The sequence below is a fragment of the Gopherus flavomarginatus genome, chromosome 4, assembly GCF_025201925.1.
Source record: "Gopherus flavomarginatus isolate rGopFla2 chromosome 4, rGopFla2.mat.asm, whole genome shotgun sequence".
Lineage (NCBI taxonomy): Eukaryota > Metazoa > Chordata > Testudines > Testudinidae > Gopherus > Gopherus flavomarginatus.
In genome coordinates, this window is record NC_066620.1 from 153,525,343 (window position 1) to 153,545,354 (window position 20,012).

Consider the following 20,012-nt stretch of genomic DNA (forward strand, 5'->3'; position numbering starts at 1 on the left):
TCTTGATTCCCCTAACAATAACAGAGAAGGGGCAGAGAATGGGATATAATTTTGGGGACGAAATCAGAGACTTGTGGGAGAAAGCAGGAATAACTCTGGCAGGTTAGTGGTGGCTGCTTTTTGTTGGGGAGGGGAGGTGGAGTTTCCAAATGGCTGCCTTTAAGCTGCTCAGACTTTAGAGGTAGCCACAACAGAAATGGGTTAGTAGGCAAAATGTTGGTGAGGTGCTCAAAGGTGAAAAATAAATATAATGGTTCTGCACTGCTTACATGGACAATACCATCCTATGTGCGTACAATTGTAAATAGAAAACAATTGACCAGCAGCTGTCACTAGTACTCCAGCTACAAGTATATCTACATACACACACTTCATGGTTTTACCCATCTGATACACTGCGGAGCAATATATGTCCTGCATAGACACACATAGATGTGTACATTTAGTACTAAAAAAATCCTGCTGAACCAATTTGAGAAAACCTGATGTAGAAAACAAATGAAAGGAAGACAAGTGGAGAAATAAATGGTAGATGGAGACAAAAGAAAATCTTTCAGAAAGCTTTGGAAATGTGTGTGGATCTGATTTGGCTGATTTTCTTTTTTTCTGGTCTTTCTTAAATGAACTGTATTCAACGTTAAGCTGATCATGCAAGATATATGCAGAGAAGTGAGGGTTCCAATACACTGGTGAGAATGGAAGCATGATTTCTATAATACCTAGTGCCTGTCAGGTCTTGAGGTCATGAAAAAACAGAGTTTATGTAACAAAGGTGTAGAGAAAGGATAGGAAAACTTGATGCGTTTGAATGTCAAAGGCTAGAGATATTGAAAGCTTAGATGCTGCAATTGTTTGTTTTGGAAAGTACAAAGTATTGAGTCTAGAGAAAACCCTAAAGATTATCTCTCTCTGAAATAAACAGTATTTTCTTACCCCTTGACATTATTATATCAATGTGATCATTAAATGATGTATTCTGTAATTAGAGTTTGATCTAAACTCCTAAATAGAGCTATTATTTCCAATGACCTTGTTCTTCATTACGTTTCACAGGTCAGCAGTGAACTAATAGGCAGCTTCCTGCTAATTAATCCTATTTAGCTAAAGAACTGTTAGCCTGTATTATCTTATCTCTGTTAAAAGGAAGTTTTTTCAGCCTTGGCACCAGATTATTACAATGACTGACAACTCCTCCTCCCCCTAACACTTCATTGATGTGAAGGCAGAAGAGTAGAAAACTAGCTGAAGTACACCAATGCCATCTTGTCCATCAGAGAGCTCCTTAACACGCTGAACTGTCACAGTCATTCCAATACCCCGGTGGCTTTGCACTCACCCTAAATACAGCTGGTCAGGCTGGAAATGTCATTGTGATTGGACTTTCCAGAGCCAAGGGATCATTTCAAAAGACCAGCTAGTGCTGAGGACTCCAAGCAGGTACATTTGCAGATGGCAGAGCTGGATGAAACTAATTGCTTATTTTTGTATATAATGCTCATTTTTACTTCCATTAGTTCCCTAACAGAATTGAAATCCAATGTGAAGCAAGGAGGAGCCTCTAGCAGGAGAGTACTTACTGAGATTTAATGGCTTGCTCTAATTATGGAGTCTTATTGGCCACTCCTTTACAACAGGTTTTGAAATTATTGGTGTTACATCAGTGCAATGGAGTTGGGGGGAAAACAAGTTGTAGTACTCACTTTCTAGATCAGGTGGTAGAAATGCAGTGGGACAGGAAGCACTTGTCAATTCAATATGGCATGTGAGATATATAAGTTTCTGATTTTTGTTTGCAGGACGTACCTGAAGACAGAGCGTATATTAGGTCAGAGGAAAGATATGTTTATAAAGGACCTCTATTTCTATTCATGCTTAAGCGTCAAAAGTTAATTAAGAAGTTATGTCTAATGAAAAGTAAGTATTTAAAAGGCTAATTATCTAGTGTCTGTTTTCAAAGGCCCCCAAAGAAACTATTGTGTTGGTGAAATAAACCATGCTTTTTGTTTTGCCAGGGGAGCATGGGCACCACTGTGTGCATTTCACCTGAGCTGGCTGAAATAGTCCCTCTGTGCTGTACATACATCACTCTGTATAGTGCTTTGGGATTTATAGCTGTTTTCTAAGTGTGTTTGTTTGTGTCTCCAGCGCCTGGTGCAACTTATAGCATTATTTCTCCTCCCCCCCAAGTCACACTGGTTAATTTTTAGAGAGAAGGCCTGAGAGATGCTGCTTCCGTCCCTAGCTGCAGGGTGAGTACAGCAGTGGCAGCTGATGAAAGGAAGCTTGTTCATTATATCAGGGGTGAGGAGGGCAGGAACAAGGAAGGCAGCATAGATTAAAGAGTTATGTCAGATCACCTGCTTAGAATGTTCAGAAACCTGAGTCTCTGTTCTAAGGTGTTGAGCCCTTTTGGTATAATGATTGCCATTAAAGAATAAATATTTGTGGTGTATATATCTCCCTATAATTAGAATAGGAAATGTCTCTTGTGGTTCAGATACTGTGATAAACTTTTTAATGGTGATCACTGTGATTGTACCTGCCATGGCGAATAGGATGGTGCAAAAGAAATACTCTTCATCCTGGCATACATGGGGATCTCTGCCACCAAAAGAAGCAGGATGAAGGGAAACCAGGCAGTTATTAAGGAGGAAAAAAGTAAATTGGGGCATCCGCTCCAGTAAAAGGCCCACGATCTGCTTTTCTTCATCAGCTCCTCATGCCATGAACAGTGTTGTGTAACTCTACCCATACATAAAGACAAGTCCCTTAATTGTGTAGTTAAGCAGGATGAATAAGCTAATGATTCTTTTGATGTGAAGTTAAGCATAGCAAAAGTCTGTTTGTAAAATGACACATTAAATTATAGGTTCCTTGTGATTCATTATTAACATTATTAAAAGTATTCAAATGTAGCATAAAAAGCAGCATTTCACTGGCAGAGGAGACAAATTATAAGATGAACAATAAGTCTCTCTCTTTACCTTTTAAATTAAAATTGGCCTGAAGAACTGTAGGAAGTCCCATTTTATTATAGAAGGATAAAACCACTTATACCAGGAAAAGAGCCAAAAGAATAAAAATCAGAGAGGCATGAAGAAATGTGAGCAATCTCCACTACCATGTGACTTCAGTTTGCCTGGCTATGTTTAAGGACTGCAATGTGTTTCTGATTAGTAGACACAGAGGAATTATGTACCACACTTAAGAAACGTGTGGAGTGTGTCTAGAGATGAAAAGGAAGAGTCAAGTCTGTTCTGGAAAGACTAAGGAATAATCTGAGGAGAGAATGGTTTCCATATTTAAAATGGTGTGCTAGGGAAGGAAGAATGTATGCTCTTCCTGCTTTGGAGCCTTGCTTTCCTGCTCTAATTATTGGGGAAAGCTCTCTAAAGCTGCTTTCTTAATCAGTTCCTTAGCTAAAACACTGAAATTAAAAAACAATACATTTGGTAAAATAAATCAATAAACTTACTAAAGAAATGACCAGCCATTACATGTGAGGAAGTTACCACCCCATCCAATTACAGCACTGCACAATTGGCTAGATACATTCCCCTCACCCTCTGCTTTTTTAGGCCACTGCTGGATACCAGTTTGGTGGCCCACAGGTTTGATATGGCATCATCATGTGTCATAGTATAATATGTGCCATATTTCTTTTTTAATCTCAAGAGACTGAGCCCAGGTATATGCCCTGCGATTACTAGGGTTGCATGAGGAACAAAATCTTAAGGGATTTACACACACACCTCTCTCTTTTTGGCAAGCTTTTCAATGTTTTTAAAATACAATCTCAGTTTTTGTATTATTGAACATGTATATTGTAACAGTGCTTAGGAGCTTTGAGGCCCCAATGTGCTAGGCATTGTATAAACAAGCAATTAACTTTTGTGATGCTCAATAAAAATATCCTTTTATTCGCTAACATGCCCCCTTTTTCATGCTTGGATATTTTAACTTGACTGCAGAGAAAGCAATAAGGTCACTTCTGCACAGTAAACTTGTTCAGTAGGCTTTTGCTGGACAATCTGTTTTGGAACTCTTGTGCATCTAAATGATGCATAAAACCCCCAAGCCTTTAGTCACTAAAGGCATAAATTAATCTTAATTTTGTTCTTCATTTCGCAAACCAGCAATAGTCTCATGCCGGGTAAAGCGGGATGATCTGGTTTAATGGTTCTTTGGCAGCTATGACACAGAGGCCTGGTCCACACTATGCTGTTAAACCGATTTTAACAGCGTTAAATCGATTTAACGCTGAACCCGTCCACACTACTCTGCTCTTTATATTGATTTAAAGGGCTCTTTAAATCGATTTCTGTACTCCTACAAAACGAGAGGAGTAACGCTAAAATCGATATTACTATATCGATTTAAGGTTAGTGTGGACGCAAATCGACGTTATTGGCTTCATTCTTTTACAGTAGCTACCCACAGTGCACCACTCCAGAAATCGACGCTAGCCTCGGACCACGGACGCACACCACCGAATTAATGTGCCTAGTGTGGACGCGCACAATCGACTTTATAATATCTGTTTTATAAAATAGGTTTAGGCTAATTCGAATTTATCCTGTAGTGTAGACGTACCCAGAGACAAGAGGAAATGGATAGCTGATCTCTGGCACATGTAGCTCTTTGGAACAGGGCCACAACTTCCTAATACCAAATGGGTTTGGAATTATAGTTTATGAGAATCAAAATGGCTAAATCACATCTAGTCTGTGTTTGACGCATTACTTCAATTTGATCTTCAGTACAGAGTAATGCTGACTAAACCTACTTTTTGTGAGTTCACCGGGTGTCAAAGGACATTTGAAACCATAGGGCTTTAGCTGGTGAACATATAAGCAATCAGAGAAAGCTACTGTAAGTAACTATAAGCATTATGAGGACCCTGGAAGTGCCTCCCTTCCCACACAACCAAGTGGCCTCTGGGAAAGGACCCAGCAATTTCTCAGAGTAATTAAGTGCAATAAAATATACTGTGGATAATTATCATCCTAAAATGATAGACATGTATAACCCGATTCAAGTGAAAGCACCACGTTGTGTAATTAGCACAAAAGAATAATGCAGATTTCCTTCCATGTTGTGAAATACCCATTTAGATGGCTGGTGGGAGGTCCAGTAGCAGTAGCTGGTATGGGAAGTCTTTTCAGGAGAGGTCGCAAAGAGCCAAGAGGCACCATGGAGGCACCAGGCCTCTTCACAGATCGTTCTGCACTCCAGTGGATCCCCTGTGATAGCTAGAGGCTGAACCCTCCTTCTGCATGGAGGACAAATTCTGCACCACCCCAGGGAGGGAATCTAATGGAATATGCTGATACCTATCTAGATTCTTCTGCATACGGTGTGTCCTGAGGCAAATTCCTCTATTACTTTAGCGCCAGTGAGAGTAGAATTTGGCAGGTGCAGTATAGCTGAGGGCTTTCCTTGAAAAGTACATTAGGACACAATGTCTTATGAGCATTATATTGTTTGTAATTTGAACTGAAAGTGAAACAAATCATTATATTATTACACTGATGTCTGAGAATCCTTGGGACTTAGTTCTGAGAGGCAAGATTGATTCGCCATAAAAGAAGTAGGAGGAGGTGGAGTAACAGTATTGATCTACTTTATTGTATTCTTCAGGTTTCATCCCTTTACCTGACAGAACTATGGCTTTTGTGGCTACAATTTCAGTTATTATAGAAATGGGCTGAAGGGGAAGCAGTATTCAGAGCTGAATCCGGATTAAGTTTAGGCTAGGACTCAGGACAGGATTAAGTTTAGGACAGTGTTAGGTTAGGAGTCAAGGCTGAACTAGAGTTCAAGTTCAGTGCTGAAATATCACAAACATTGCTCAACAGTTTGACTCAGAATTATGTATGGTGTAAACCATGGGAGATCAGCTGTTGTTACAAGATTTCCATGATTATGAGGGAACATCCAAGTCAAATCTGGAAAAAGGCCCTTCCCAGTTCGGATCCAGCTCAGAATTAAAACCATACACTGGATTTAGATTTTGGGATTGAGGTCCGAGACACCATGACTGATCCCTCAAGTTTGAGGATAGATAGAAAAGTATGGAGCCAAGGTCCCAGCTGGGGTCCACCTCTAACATATTTGTGGAAATAAAGTGGGAAATAATAAATAAAAACATTCTGATTTTTCAAAAACGCATTATACAATATCAGTGTAGCCAATATTAAATAGATTGAAAAGCTATTAGATCTCAGAAGATAAATCTCAGAAGGTAATTCTAGCCATGGATTTATTACTTTATGGAGGTGCTTCTAGTGGGGTCTCATAAGAATCTGTTCTTGATCCAATATTATGACATATCTTTATTAATTATCTGGAAGAAAATATAAAATAACTGCAGGTAAAATGTAAAGGTGACATAAAAATTGGCGGAATGGTAAATAATGGTGGAGAGAGGTCAGTCATGCTTACCGATCTGAATTGCTCGGTAAGGTGGGCTCATTTGAACAACATGTGTTATAACACAGCCAGATGTAAGGTTTGATATCTAGAAATCAATAATGTAAGTCATAGTTATAAGATGAGGGACAACTGCATCCTGTAATGCAGTGACACTGAAAAGGGTGGTAGGGTCATGGAAGATATGAATATGAACTCACAGTGCAAAGCTATAGTTAAGAGGGAAAATTCAATCCTTGGATGCATAAGTAAGGCAATATCAAGGACTAGGGAGGTGGTACTACCTCTTTATATGGAATTACTGGAATACTATGTACAGTTTTGGTGTCCAGCTTCAAAAAGGAAACTGAAAAAATGGTAAGGTTCAGAAAAGAGCTACAAGAATGATGTGAGGTCTGGAAAACATGCCTTCTGGTGAAAGCCTAAAGAAGCTCAATCTATTCAGTTTATTTAAGAGAAGGTAAAGAGGTGACTTGATCAAAACCTGTAAGTTCCTAAATGGGAAGAGATTTCTGATAGTAGAGGACTTTTTAATCTAACAGAAAAAAATACAACAAAATCCATGGTTGGAAGGTGAAACAAGATATATTCAGACAGGAAATAATAATAAATAATAATAATAATGATAATAACAACAATAAATAATTAATTAACAATACCTAGCTCTTACATAGGATGTTTCATCAGTAGATCTCAAAGCGCTTTACAAAGATCATTATCCCAATTTTACAGATGGGGAAACTGAGGCACAGAGTGTGAAATTGACTTGCCCAGTGTCACCCAGCAGGCCATCACTTGAAGCTATTAAGTCAAGACTGCATGTTTTACTAAAAGATATGCTCTAGCTCAGTCAGAAGTTATTGGGCTTGATGCAGGAATTACTGGGTGAAATTCTATGGCCTGTGTTTTGAGGAGATCAAACTAGATTATGATGATGGTCCCTTATGGCCTTAAAAATGTATTAGTCCATGAATTTGTTTTTGTTTGAATGAACAGTAAACCCAGTTTCGTTGTCAGATTACATGATGTATTTTTACCCTAGTTCCACTAGCTAGTTCATTGTTCCAAAACAAGACAGCTTGTTTAGATCTTAAATTGATGGGTTTCTGCAGTTCTGCTGGTTAAAAAGCAGAACAACCCTTATATATACTGAAGTATTCCCATATGAGCTTAGTGCATTGTAGGATAAACAAAAGATGGAAAAATAAAATCTGCAATAATACCCTATCAGTCATATGCATATGGAGCTACGTAAAAGCATGACTCATGAAACATTGCAATTCTGTCTTCCTATGTGGGAAGAACTGAAATATTAAACTCTGTCACATACACATGGAAAATGTAGTCTTAAGAAAAGTCCTCCCTCAATTATTGAGTTTGAATTTTAGGACAGTTTATTTTACTCACACTCAAGTGATGCAGTGACTTTTTTTTTTTGATAGTAGATTACACGGGAATCCATCATATTATAGGACCTAAAGAGTTTTTATTCCTTTATGGCTTCTCTGCACTCCTCTCAACTGAGATTAGCTTAGAGAGCAACATGAGCATCGCCATCCTTTAGTCCAGTGAACAATCTCATCAAATAAAATAGGAATAAGTCCCATAAACAGTCCTGATAGTTTCAAGTGTCAGTGGGCGCTCAGTGGAGAATGAAATATTCTCAAACCTCCTACCTAATGTATCGGGCCCTACCAAATTCATGGTCCATTTTGGTCAATTTCACAGTCATAGGATTTTAAAAATCATGAATTTCATGATTTCAGCTATTTAAATCTGAAATGTCATGGTGTTGGGGGGGGGGGGGTTGCAGTATAGCTATCCTTACTTTTGTGCTGCTGCAGGAGGTGGGCTGCCTTCAGAGCTGGGCAGATGGAGAGTGGTGGCTGCTGATCAGGAGCCCAGCTCTGAAGGCAGAGCCACCTCCTGTAGCAGCACAGACTTAAGGATGGCCTGGCATGGTATGGTCACACTTAAACTTCTGCGCTGCTGCCTGCAGAGCTGGGCCATCACTCAGCAGACACCACTCTCTGGCTGTCCAGGTCTAAAGACAGCAGCGCAGAAGTAGGGATGGCATGATATGGTATTGCCACCCTTACTTCTGCACTGCTGCTGGCGGGGTGCTGCCTTCAGAGCTAGGTGCTCAGCCAACATTTGCCACTCTCCAGCCGCCAGCTCTGAAGGCAGCGCAGAAGTGAGGGTGGCAATACCATGAGCCCCTTAAAATAACCTTGCACCCCCCCTGCAACTCCCTTTTGGGTCAGGACTCCCAATATGAGAAACCCTGATCTTTCCCGTGAAATTTGTATAGTATTGGTAAAAGCGCATGAAAGACCAGATTTCGTAGGGGGAAACCAGATTTCATGGTCTGTGACTTTTTTCACGGCCGTGAATTTGGTAGGGCCCTACTAATGTATTTACTACAAGGAAATTGTGTAGCATTCTAGCAAAAAATATTAAGAGACTTTAAGATGTCTAGTGCATAGCCATGTTTCACTAGATATCTAGCAGACAGAAAATATTATAAGCACAATATTTTGGCCAACATGTGAGTTGAAATATTGTTCTTACTGCCACTGTTTCTCATATGAAGTAAACCAATACAACAATCTACGCTAATGTATTGTATATTCATCCATCTGAAAACTGCACCAATAACCGCTTGATGCACATCCTGGTATGGCTTATTGCTATTAGTGTAGGGAGCATATAGTCTCAATTTCATTTTTTTAAAACACATTTTTTAAAAAGAAAAAAAATGTGTGCGCGCATACCCTCTTTCCACCATGAAAAACAGTATTTAGTAAAAGGATAAGAAAGCGGGAAAAGGGGCTGGGGAGAGGTACTAAAAAACACCTTTTCCTTACAGCTGTGAATGTATTTAGTGTTTTATTTTCTAACTCTTTATCAATTTTAGGGTTCCCTATACTACTTTTCCACTCCCTCTATCCTTGGTAAGAGAGAAGGTTATTAGCCTTATTATTTATTAATAATGTTAATATTTATTATTATTTGTATTACATTAACACCTGGAGACCCCAAACAGATCAGGGCGCCATTGTGCTAGGCCCTGTAAAGACATATAGTAAAGACAGTCTTTGTCCTGAAGAGAGTACATATTCTTATTTCAGACAAGATGTAACAGGTGGGTTAAACAAAGAGGACACAGGCGTGGGGCAGCAGTTGATACAAACATATTAAATCAGATATAATCTGGAAAAAAATAGTGAATTCTAAAATTAAGGAGAGAGAATTTTATTAACTTCCTCCATCTTTTACATAATGGTGCAGAGTGGAAAGTTCACAAAAAGACTCTCTATATAAATATACACGTGTAAAAATGATATTTTTATTATTTGTATTGTGATAGCACACAAAGAACCCAATGAACACTGGGGCCTAACTGTGCCAGGCACTGTACAGGCACACAGAAAACATGGCACCTGCCTCAAGAATTTACACTCCAAATACCTCTTCATGCTACCAGCGGTTCTTAAACTGTGGGTCAGGACCCCAAAGTGGGTCGTGATCCCATTTTAATGGGATCACCAGGACTGGCGTTAGATTTGCTGGGGCCTGGGCTTTGGCTTTGGCTCTGGCTCATCCACCCAGGGCTGAGGCCCTCAAGCTTTGCCACTCCTCCACCTGGGCTTGCTTTGGCTTTGGCCCCCCTCCCCTGCCCGCCAGCCGCGGTGGGGTTCATATGGGCTCAGGCTTCAGTCCCCCATCCTGGGGTCATGAAGTAATTTTTGTTGAGAAGCGGGTTGCAGTGCGATGAAGTTGGAGAACCCCTGTGCTATACAAATAATGTATTTGAATAGTATATTAGCCTCATATTGTACTTCTCTAATACACTGATAAAATATTCTCAACTGGATTATTGTCCACAGTGACTGATTTAAAAAAAACACCACTTTCTTCAGGTAAATGTATCTGTAATTAAAATGATAGAGATGTATGCTCATGACTTAAATTACTGTTCATAATAATTGTGATGTTAGCAACGTCAGTCATAACTGAGATGACCTATGTAACCTATGCAAAGGTTTCCAAATTTCCAGCAATATAATTAGCCTAAATTAAGTTAATTGTCACTATTCTTGATCATTTCAGCTCATTTAAAGAAACACAATACAATGGAATTTCACAAACTGTATATTGTCTAATAGCAAATATTAGAGATTTTTAACAGATATTTTTCCACGCTAATGCTCATACATACTCACGTATATATACACTTCTAGGCCTGGTTGCTCATTCAGTTTGGACGGGGCTATAACAGCATACATACTGAAGCAGACCAGTACTGCCATCTTGCTCAGTATCCTGCCTTTAGAAGTGGCCTATTTCAGATCCTTTGGGGGGTGGAAAACAATGAACCACACATCTACTAGCCATCTTTAGAATACTATAGGGAGAGAGATGTGAAAGGAATTTTTACTGATCCAAATAGTGCTCAATTTGTACCCTGAAGCATGAAGGTGTCCCCTTGTAATATTTTTTAATTAACAAATATAACTGCAAACGTTATGCCTCTATGTATAAATAGCTAATGTTTTCCCCATTGTTTCTAGTGAATGAGGGAATAAACTGCAGGTACTATACAATAAGAAAGGCATAGTGAACTAAGGGCATTGACTAGCATTGGACTATAACAAATAAAAGGCATTTAAATGAAAGCTCCCCTTAATAATATTCACCTTTTCTTGAAATGACAGCAACATGTTTAAACGTTTACAACCATTTTTTATTTTATTTGACAATACTGCTGTTGGCCATGTAAATTCTTTCAACTTCTTTCAAATTCCATAATCAAGTAAAAAAAAATTTGAGCAGACTGACCTCAGTTTCTCTAAATTACCAGACTTGTTGGGAATAATCCAACAGGACCTTTTCAAATGCGACCCTGGTACAGAAATGATTCCATATATAGTTTTGGAAAGTGAATTTGCAATTATACAGAGACCACATAAATTTTCATAAGCAAGCACACATAGGTAAGCTATACTGACTATAGGGGGAGGGATAGCTCAGTGGTTTGAGCATTAGCCTGCTAAACCCAGAATTATGAGCTCAAACCTTGAGGGGACCACTTAGGGAATCTAGGGCAAAATCAGTACTTGGTCCTGCTAGTGAAGGTAAGGGGCTGGACTCAATGACCTTTCAAAGTCCCTTCCAGTTCTAGGGGATAGGATATCTCCATTAATTAATTAAAAAATATGGTATGTTCTCAGCCTATTTTGTGCTCAAAAAGGTGGGACTGGATTGAGCTAGAAGTACTTCCTTACCACAGGCCAGAAGAGCTCCTTCCCTTCTGGGAGTAGAGGTTGGCAGCTTGACTCTGTCGGTAAAAATGTCCTACATAAGCCTAGAACTCTGAGGAATAGTATATAAATGAAATTAAACTGGTATTTCTACTGAGGTCTGTCTGTGGGACATACAGTGAAAGACACTGAGAGTTTCAGAAGTTTGCAGAAGGTAGACATGGGGTGTGGAGCTAACCAATTTAAGAAGGGGGGGACTATTTGCAAAAAATGGGACCCACATCCAGGTTATGATGTCTGCTACCCTCCCCCGACCAAAAAAAAACAAAAAACTAAGGTTGGATCCAAGGTTTGGCTACATCTCACTCTACTATCTCAGTCCATTCAGGCTTCTGCAACGGTGCTTAGAAATGTCAGCAGGCCAGAAGTGTGATGTCTGTTAGGGTTAATGCTAATACACTACTTGGGTCCACCAAGCGACAAAATCAATGGCGCTTTGTTGAAAATAAATGTAGTTTTGTGACAAGTGAGTATAAATGTCAGGCCGCTAGTTCCCCTTTGCGGCTCCCCTCCCCCAGCATCTTACCCAGCAGCAGCCAGGAAAAGGAGCTGCAGGCAGACGCGTTCTCCTCAGGGGCCAAGCACGATGCCCTGCAGCGGGGATAACAATGTCGCGTTTGCTGAGCAGGGCTCGTCCCGGGTGCCTCGGAGGGAAAGGCATTCTCAGCGTCGAGGGAGGCGAGGGAACCGGGGTGTGGGTGCACGGTGCCCAGCAGCCGGCAGGGGGAGGCATTGCCACACAGCTGCGCCCCCGCTGTCCCGGGCGAGAGCAGAAGGGATGGGAGTTACTGCTGCTGGCTTTTCCCCATTTGTCTCGACCGGCTCGTCTCCCTCTGCCCCTTGGAGGGCTCGGACGGGCGTTAATAAGCTCCCCAGCTCCTGTTCTGTGGAAGGGCCTGCACATTTGGGCGGCCCAGAGTGCAATCAGTATGGCAAGAAAGGAGGGCTTGTGTGCGCGTGTCTTTGCTCTCCTCGGCAAAGGGCTTACAGACTAATGGGATTCCTCAACTCTGCACGGAGCTCTCCTTCCCCAGGGAGGGGCCCCAGAAACAGTGGGTGCGTGTCTGATGGGGAACAGCCCCTATCCCCGGCCATCACTGTTCATAGCGTTCGCTAGGATAACTGGCGACGGGCCGCCCCCTAGCCTCCCCTCTTCTGAAGCCTTAATGCAGAGCAGCCGGGAGCCACCCCAGTGTGCTGAAGGCAGAAACCCTTCAGCTTGCATGGAGGAGCCGCGCTGTGCGATCTTCCGCCCGGTGCTAATACCATAAGGGCAACGAACCTACCCGGGTCTGACCGGCAGCAAATAGCCAGCCCTTTGGTGCGTGGGTGTCGCCACCCCCTTTGCAGCCCGTGAGCGCACAGCTCATTCACATGGAGCTGGCGCGGCCCCGCCTATTCACGCTCATCCAATTGGCTGCTCGCCCTGCGGGGCCGAGGGGAGGGAGAAGCCGTCACCGGCGGTGATTGGCGGGGCCCTTCGCACAGCCCAGCCCTTCGGAATTGCCCAGCAGTTGTTGCTGGAACTTCCGGATCTGTGACGTTCTGTCCTGCCCGGCTCCTTCTGGTCCGGTGGCTGCTCGCCTCGCCCATCCCTAAGGAACGTGCCAGGCAAATCTGCCGCCATGCGCCAGTCAGCCCGTGTCCACGCCCCTTTACATGTGTCCGATTGATCCAGCTGAGGAACTGCGTAGCAGGAGCCTCTAGTTATAGCCACACTGGGCAGCTCACAGGTTAAGCTGTTGCCTGGACTTCGGTGACACATACGGAAGATAATACTAAAGATAAAAGAGTGAGTTTCCTTTTTATGGTATCGTTTATACAACGTCTACCCACTGCAAACTCAGGGCGCATCTCCAGCCATTTTAAAACATCACAACTATTTAAAGCAGCCTACCAGATATTTTAATTGAAGAAAAGATTAGCCTCACTGCAGTGCAAACAAAGGTTGAAGTTTTTACATTGTAGCATGTACTGTGCCTACTGCCTGTCTGCACCCATATGCCTTCTTCTCTGTTGCGTGATCTGTGTTTAATCTGCTCTGCTTGTGTAATGTTTGTATCTATATTGTTAAATCCTTATCAGAGGAAAAACTGTATATTCCTGGATCCTGTCGATATTTGGCCCCAAGCCGCCTCATGCGGGGGTGAGGGAGAGCGGAGGGAAGACGGCAGTTCATGCATTACCGAGCATGAGCGCTGCAAAAAGCCGGATTCAGCAGCAGGAGCCTGATGGATCCAATCAATTTTTGGCCCTGAACCCCCCAAGTTCTATTGCCTCCATAGAAAACAAGTCTTTCAGCTCTTACTGCAGCAAAAAAACCCTGGACCCTAACATAGCGCGTGAGTGCCGGTAAAACCCAGAACTCAACCCACCCATATGCATCCCTGCTCAATAATACCGCAAAGACAGCACCTGGAGCCTGCTGGATCCTAGCATTTCGGTTTTGATTTTTTTTAAGCCCCGAAGTTGTACTATCAGAATAGTCGACACATATTTCTCATCATACTTAACCAGAAAAATACACGATCAGACTCCTCCTGGGTACAAGAATAATGCAAAACACATATACAGCACCTGAGTATTGGCAGATCAAGCACAACGTTGACCACAAACCTATATTGTACTGCATAGAGACCAAGTCTTAGTCCACTATGAAAAGCTCATGCACCCTCCCAACATGAACAATCCAGCATCTCCATTCATCCATTTTTCCACCTTTTAGATAAATAGCGAAGGGAGCCTTCTTTTACCTCAGATAGATCTATCCAGTCTAGCTAATGTATCCAATGCACCGAGTGTCAAAACAGTCCAGGAGATTTAGACACATATTAAAATGTGATAAGATATGTATCTCAATTCCGTAGACTGCTTTGAAAATCTTGGTCTAGAGTTGATCCGCTAAAAACACAAATAGTGAGATCATCGCCATTTGACCAACCAGTCCACTATTAAATTTCAGTGTCATGGCATAAAATTGGGCTGTGCTTAGAATGATGAAGATGTGTGATATGGTTTCACCGAAATGCAACGCATCCAGTAAAGACTTGTCTGATATAAAACGATGTCTAAACTTGATGTCTCCCAGAAAAGGGATGAGGGGCAAGGGGCAAATAAGAGGCTGCTGGATCCACGTATATATTTGGGTGCACCACTGTTCCCATTTGCCTGTGCAATAGAAGTAGCTACAGGGGATTTGGGAAGGGAGGGCCAAAAAGTGCTTGGATTCTGTAGGCTCCGTGTGCCAGTTTTGGCATTTTGTTCCTCTACAGGGATACCTCGGGGTCTAGATTTTTTTGGCGAAGTAGGAGAAGCTCCACATGGTATCTATTCAGGTATTCACATATGGGGATTAGGACGCAAATTTTAACTGGATCCAGCAGCTGCCATTTGCGGGTATTGCAGCATTTCTGGTGTGGAATGCCTAAGGGTCCGAATTTTGCTTTGGGGCGGGACCAATGGCTGATTAGGGGATTCTTTTGTTCGTCCCGCGCTACAGTTTTGGGGGGATTGGGCCAAACAGTGACAGGAATCTCTGAGTAGCTCCAGCTTTGCATCACTGGTGCGAGGTAGAAGTTGGGACGAAGGCGGCTCTGGAACGAGTGCTGAGTACACTGAGAACAGCTGTTTATGCATATGAGGTGGGCGTGGCGGGGGAGCCTTGCCAAGGGCTGTCCATGCAAATGAAGGGGGCGTGGGGAGAGTGTAACTCGGAGCCCCGGAAGAGCGGAGAAACCCCATATAAAAACTACTGGGGACATTTCCCAGGCAGAACTACTAAAGCTCCAGAGACAGCAGCACCCGGGGCGGCTGGGCACAGCAGCTCAGCTCAGCTCAGCGCAGCACGCGGTGCACAAGTAGCCAGGAGAAGCAGAAAGCAGGGCAGATAGCGGCTCGTGGGTCGGGTGCGCTCCCAGGCTGGGCAGAGGCGCAGCGTCACTTTGCTGTCTCCATCAGGCAACTCTTCCCCCCACCCCAGGTGATAAAGATCGGAGCGATCTCTTCCTTTGGGTGGGCAGGCGGGGTGGGTGAGTGTCAGTGTGAGTTGGATTCCCTGGGGTCTGCGTCTATAGACACTGTGCCTATGGGTGGGAGCGGGGGGCTGCAGCTAACTCGGCTGTTAGGCGCTGGGGAGAGCGAAAGCCCCTCTATGATGCAGTGTCGGAGCGGGTCTAAAGGGCTCACTGGGCATGTCAAACCCTGCGCTCATTGCTTGCTTTCCTGTTCTGTTAAGAGCGAAGCAAGGCGACATCTCGCAAAAGGGACGTACGAGGCTCCCGAGAGGAAACGGCTGCGGACCATGGCTGACGATGATATCGCCCGCAGCCCCAGCAGCAGCTGCAGCGGGAGTGGGAATTGCACGGGCACTTGCGGCGAGAACCCTCATTGCAACGTGCTGAGCTGGGAACAAGTGCGGCGCTTGGATCGCATCCTGAGCGAAACCATCCCCATCCACGGCCGGGGCAACTTCCCCACGCTGGAGATGCAGCCCCGGCAGATCGTGAAGGTGGTGCGGAGCCGCCTGGAGGAGAAGTGCATTGGGGTCCGAGACGTGCGACTCAATGGCTCAGCAGCCAGCCACATCCTGCACCAAGACAGTGGCCTGGGCTACAAGGACTTGGACCTCATCTTCTGCGCAGACCTCAAAGGGGAAGCCGAGTTTCAGACTGTGAAGGACGTGGTCTTGGACTGCCTTTTGGATTTCTTACCTGACGGAGTTAACAAGGAGAAGATCACCCCGCTTACCCTCAAGGTAAACCTGCACTTGTCCAGACACACAGCCAAGGGAAGCAGCACCTTATAACAGTGGTGCCGGGGGGAGGCAAGGGTGTCATGAAATTGACACCTACAACATGTTTTTAAAAGTGACTCCTCTGTCATTTTAAACCCCGGGTGAACCAAAGAGAGGCTGATTTGCAGTAAAGCGATCAGGGCCATACATACTGAGCTAATGAGAAGGAGGAGCCAGGATAAGTGAACTTTTTCCCCCTTGCATGCATCTGAGGAAGTGGGTATTCACCCAGGAAAGCTCATCCTCCAAAACGTCTGTTAGTCTATAAGGTGCCACAGGATTCTTTGCTGCTTTCACAGATCCAGACTAACACGGCTACCCCTCTGATATTTTTTTCCATTTGTGTCATTACGGTTATTGAGTACATTTACTTAGAAAGTTGGAGTTTACAGAGCCTTATTTTAAGAATCACTCAGAGGGATAGAAGCATAGTTTAAAAGGATCATAAGCTCATTGAACATTTATATGTATCTGCAGGGAAAATACTCTTTGCAGTGAGCACTTTTCCCAGACGGATGGAGAAGCTGTACGTTTTCTTGTTTTAAACAGAAATTCTTGTCTTAAAGAGGCTTCACTTTCTGAGTTTATTATAGTTAATGCCAAATAGCTTATGTCAAATGGCATATACCTATTTTGTCTGTTTTGGGGCATTTTTTAAAATTTGGGAGTGTTTTGGGGGAGCTGTGCTGAAAGAACAAGCTTTGATTAGTTTGAAAATGTAGAACATATATTTTTTGTGGTGCCTATAGAAATGATTTTGTATTATATTTTAATAGTGATCTTCCAAATCCCCGGGAAAGATTGTATGTGTGAGACAGAAAGAGAGTGTCTGGGCATATATGCAATGTATGCCATCAATTTTGTTACCTGTCTTTCCCCATATATATAAGTGCTTTTAAAAAAAAGGTTGCAAAAGTTGTTCCTGACATGGCACAATCCCATAAGGAATACTGCTCCCATCACTCCTTGCAACTACTGTGCTGCCACCACTTATGTTAAATATGTCTCCTTCAGTTTTTATCCAGAGTTCTTAAAATAGTCTGCAAAAAGCGGGCACAGGGTGGAGATGTGAGAGAATGCAAATGAAGTCTGTGATGGGGAATTGCTTGTACTGGTTTCTTCATCTGCTCGTTTTGTCTTTCAAATTATAGGAAGCTTATGTGCAGAAAATGGTAAAAGTGTGCAATGATTCAGACCGATGGAGTCTCATTTCCTTGTCCAACAACAGTGGCAAAAACGTGGAGCTGAAGTTTGTGGACTCTCTGAGGAGGCAGTTTGAGTTCAGTGTAGACTCCTTTCAAATCAAATTAGACTCTCTTCTGCTTTTTTATGAATGCTCAGAGAATCCCATGACTGAAACTTTTCACCCGACCATCATTGGTGAGAGTGTCTATGGGGATTTCCAAGAAGCCTTTGATCACCTCTGCAGCAAGATAATTGCCACCAGAAACCCAGAAGAAATCAGAGGAGGTGGTCTTCTTAAGTACTGCAACCTTTTGGTAAGGGGCTTTAGGGCTGCCTCAGAATCTGAGATTAAGTCCCTTCAGAGATACATGTGTTCTAGGTTTTTCATTGACTTCTCAGACATTGGAGAACAGCAAAGAAAGTTGGAGTCTTACTTGCAGAACCACTTTGTGGGATTAGAGGACCGCAAGTATGACTATCTCATGACCCTTCATGGTGTGGTGAATGAGAGCACAGTGTGCCTGATGGGACATGAGAGGAGACAGACTCTAAATCTTATCACCATGCTGGCCATCCGTGTCCTTGCTGAGCAAAATATCATCCCCAATGTGGCCAATGTCACCTGCTATTACCAGCCAGCCCCATATGTTGCAGATGCCAACTTTAGCAATTACTATATTGCCCAGGTTCAGCCGGTATTCACCTGCCAGCAGCACACATACTCGACTTGGTTGCCCTGCAATTAAGGACAGTTTTAATACGGCTGGTGGGGAAAACATTTTCTAACAAGCAGAAAGGGGTGATACACTCCTTAAAATGGGGTGCTTTGTGCAATGATGATCTGCTCTAGCTTTCAAGTTTGGTAAAGCTTGTGGTTCTTATAAATTATGTGAGCATGATCTAGAACAGAAGCAGAAATAATTGGATTCTACCCCAGAGCACAAGAGGCCTGTCATTATAAGCAAATCGCTTCCCCTGAAATAAACAAGGGAGGAATGCTTGATGACAATATGGGTTGGCAATACCTGCTCCCATAGCTTTGGCATAGAGAAGGTTGGAAAGCCTTTTTTTAGAATGGGATCTGCAAAGGGAGAATATGAAAAAAACCCACAAAAAACAAAACAATTTGCTTACATATATTCAGGAGTTAAAAGTAGAGGCATGAAGCAGAGATAAGTTGAAATAAAATGTATATTGGAATTACTGCCTTTGGGACTTGCAACAAGTGCTGTCTATGGGATGATTGTGTAGAATGTATAGCTTGCTTGAATAGAATGCTTTAACAGAAACAGCTTGCTCCAAATGAACAGTAGGAGATTGGTACAGTTATCGTAAAACCAGAAAAAACACATGATGATAAAGTCCATTTTTCAAGTTGCATGCTGCTTCACATTTTAAAAATGTGAAAAATGCAAGAAAAACAGGTGTAGCAAACAAAATATGCTCAAGGACCAAAGATTTCACAAATAAGTTATCCAAGAAAAGGAGATACAGTAGAATATTAAAAGATGTTACTATATTTGTACACACCAATGTTAATCAAAAGTGCCTGATGCTTTCAGAAAATTTGAAGTGAGAAAAATATAGTTTTGTGGTTTTTACCGTGCATTTTGTTTTATCAGGGACACAAGAAGACAAAAAACAAACAAACAAAAAACCAAACCAAACAAAAACAAACAAACAAACAAAAAAACCCAAGCTTGTGAATCAGTGGTGGAGAAAATGCCCTATTTTTTCCTTGGCAAATACTTGTATAAAGTTAATATTGTCAGTGTGATGTTATCATAGGTACGTGTGTGTGTGTGTATGTTTGTGTGTGCATGTATGTGTGTGTGTGTATATATATATATATATATATATATATATATATATATATATATATATATATATATATATATATATATATATATATATATATATATATATATCAAATATATATATATATATACACACAGTATATCCACACACACCATATATATATTAAATGTGGTCTAGGAAAATGTAGCAATTAAGGAATGTTTAAATAAAGTACTGTGTGTTTTCCAGTTTGCAACAGGATGTCATAGGACAGTGAGCACCTTGCAGTGAATTTATAACCCACACCTGAAAATTTGCAGTAAATGAACCAGTCAGGATTAAAGTGGGATACAAATAATGTCTTTGGTTGCAAGAACAAAGATTACAGTAATTCAGTGAGTTGCTTGTGAGCCATAATAATTCCACAAATGGATAAACATTTGATTAGTTGATGCTTTTTTCACATTTTGTACTGTAATACC

General features: G+C 42.2%; 1 protein-coding gene across 1 annotated transcript; it reads left to right on the forward strand.

The window, feature by feature from the left end:
* Positions 1 to 15,482: 15,482 nt before the first annotated feature.
* Positions 15,483 to 19,582, forward strand: TENT5A (terminal nucleotidyltransferase 5A). The gene is made up of 3 exons (XM_050950161.1): positions 15,483 to 15,735; positions 15,991 to 16,509; positions 17,700 to 19,582. The coding sequence occupies exons 2-3, from the start codon at positions 16,057 to 16,059 to the stop codon at positions 18,477 to 18,479; spliced, it is 1,233 nt and encodes a 410-aa protein (XP_050806118.1). The 5' UTR covers positions 15,483 to 15,735; positions 15,991 to 16,056; the 3' UTR covers positions 18,480 to 19,582.
* The last annotated feature ends 430 nt before the right edge of the window (positions 19,583 to 20,012 follow it).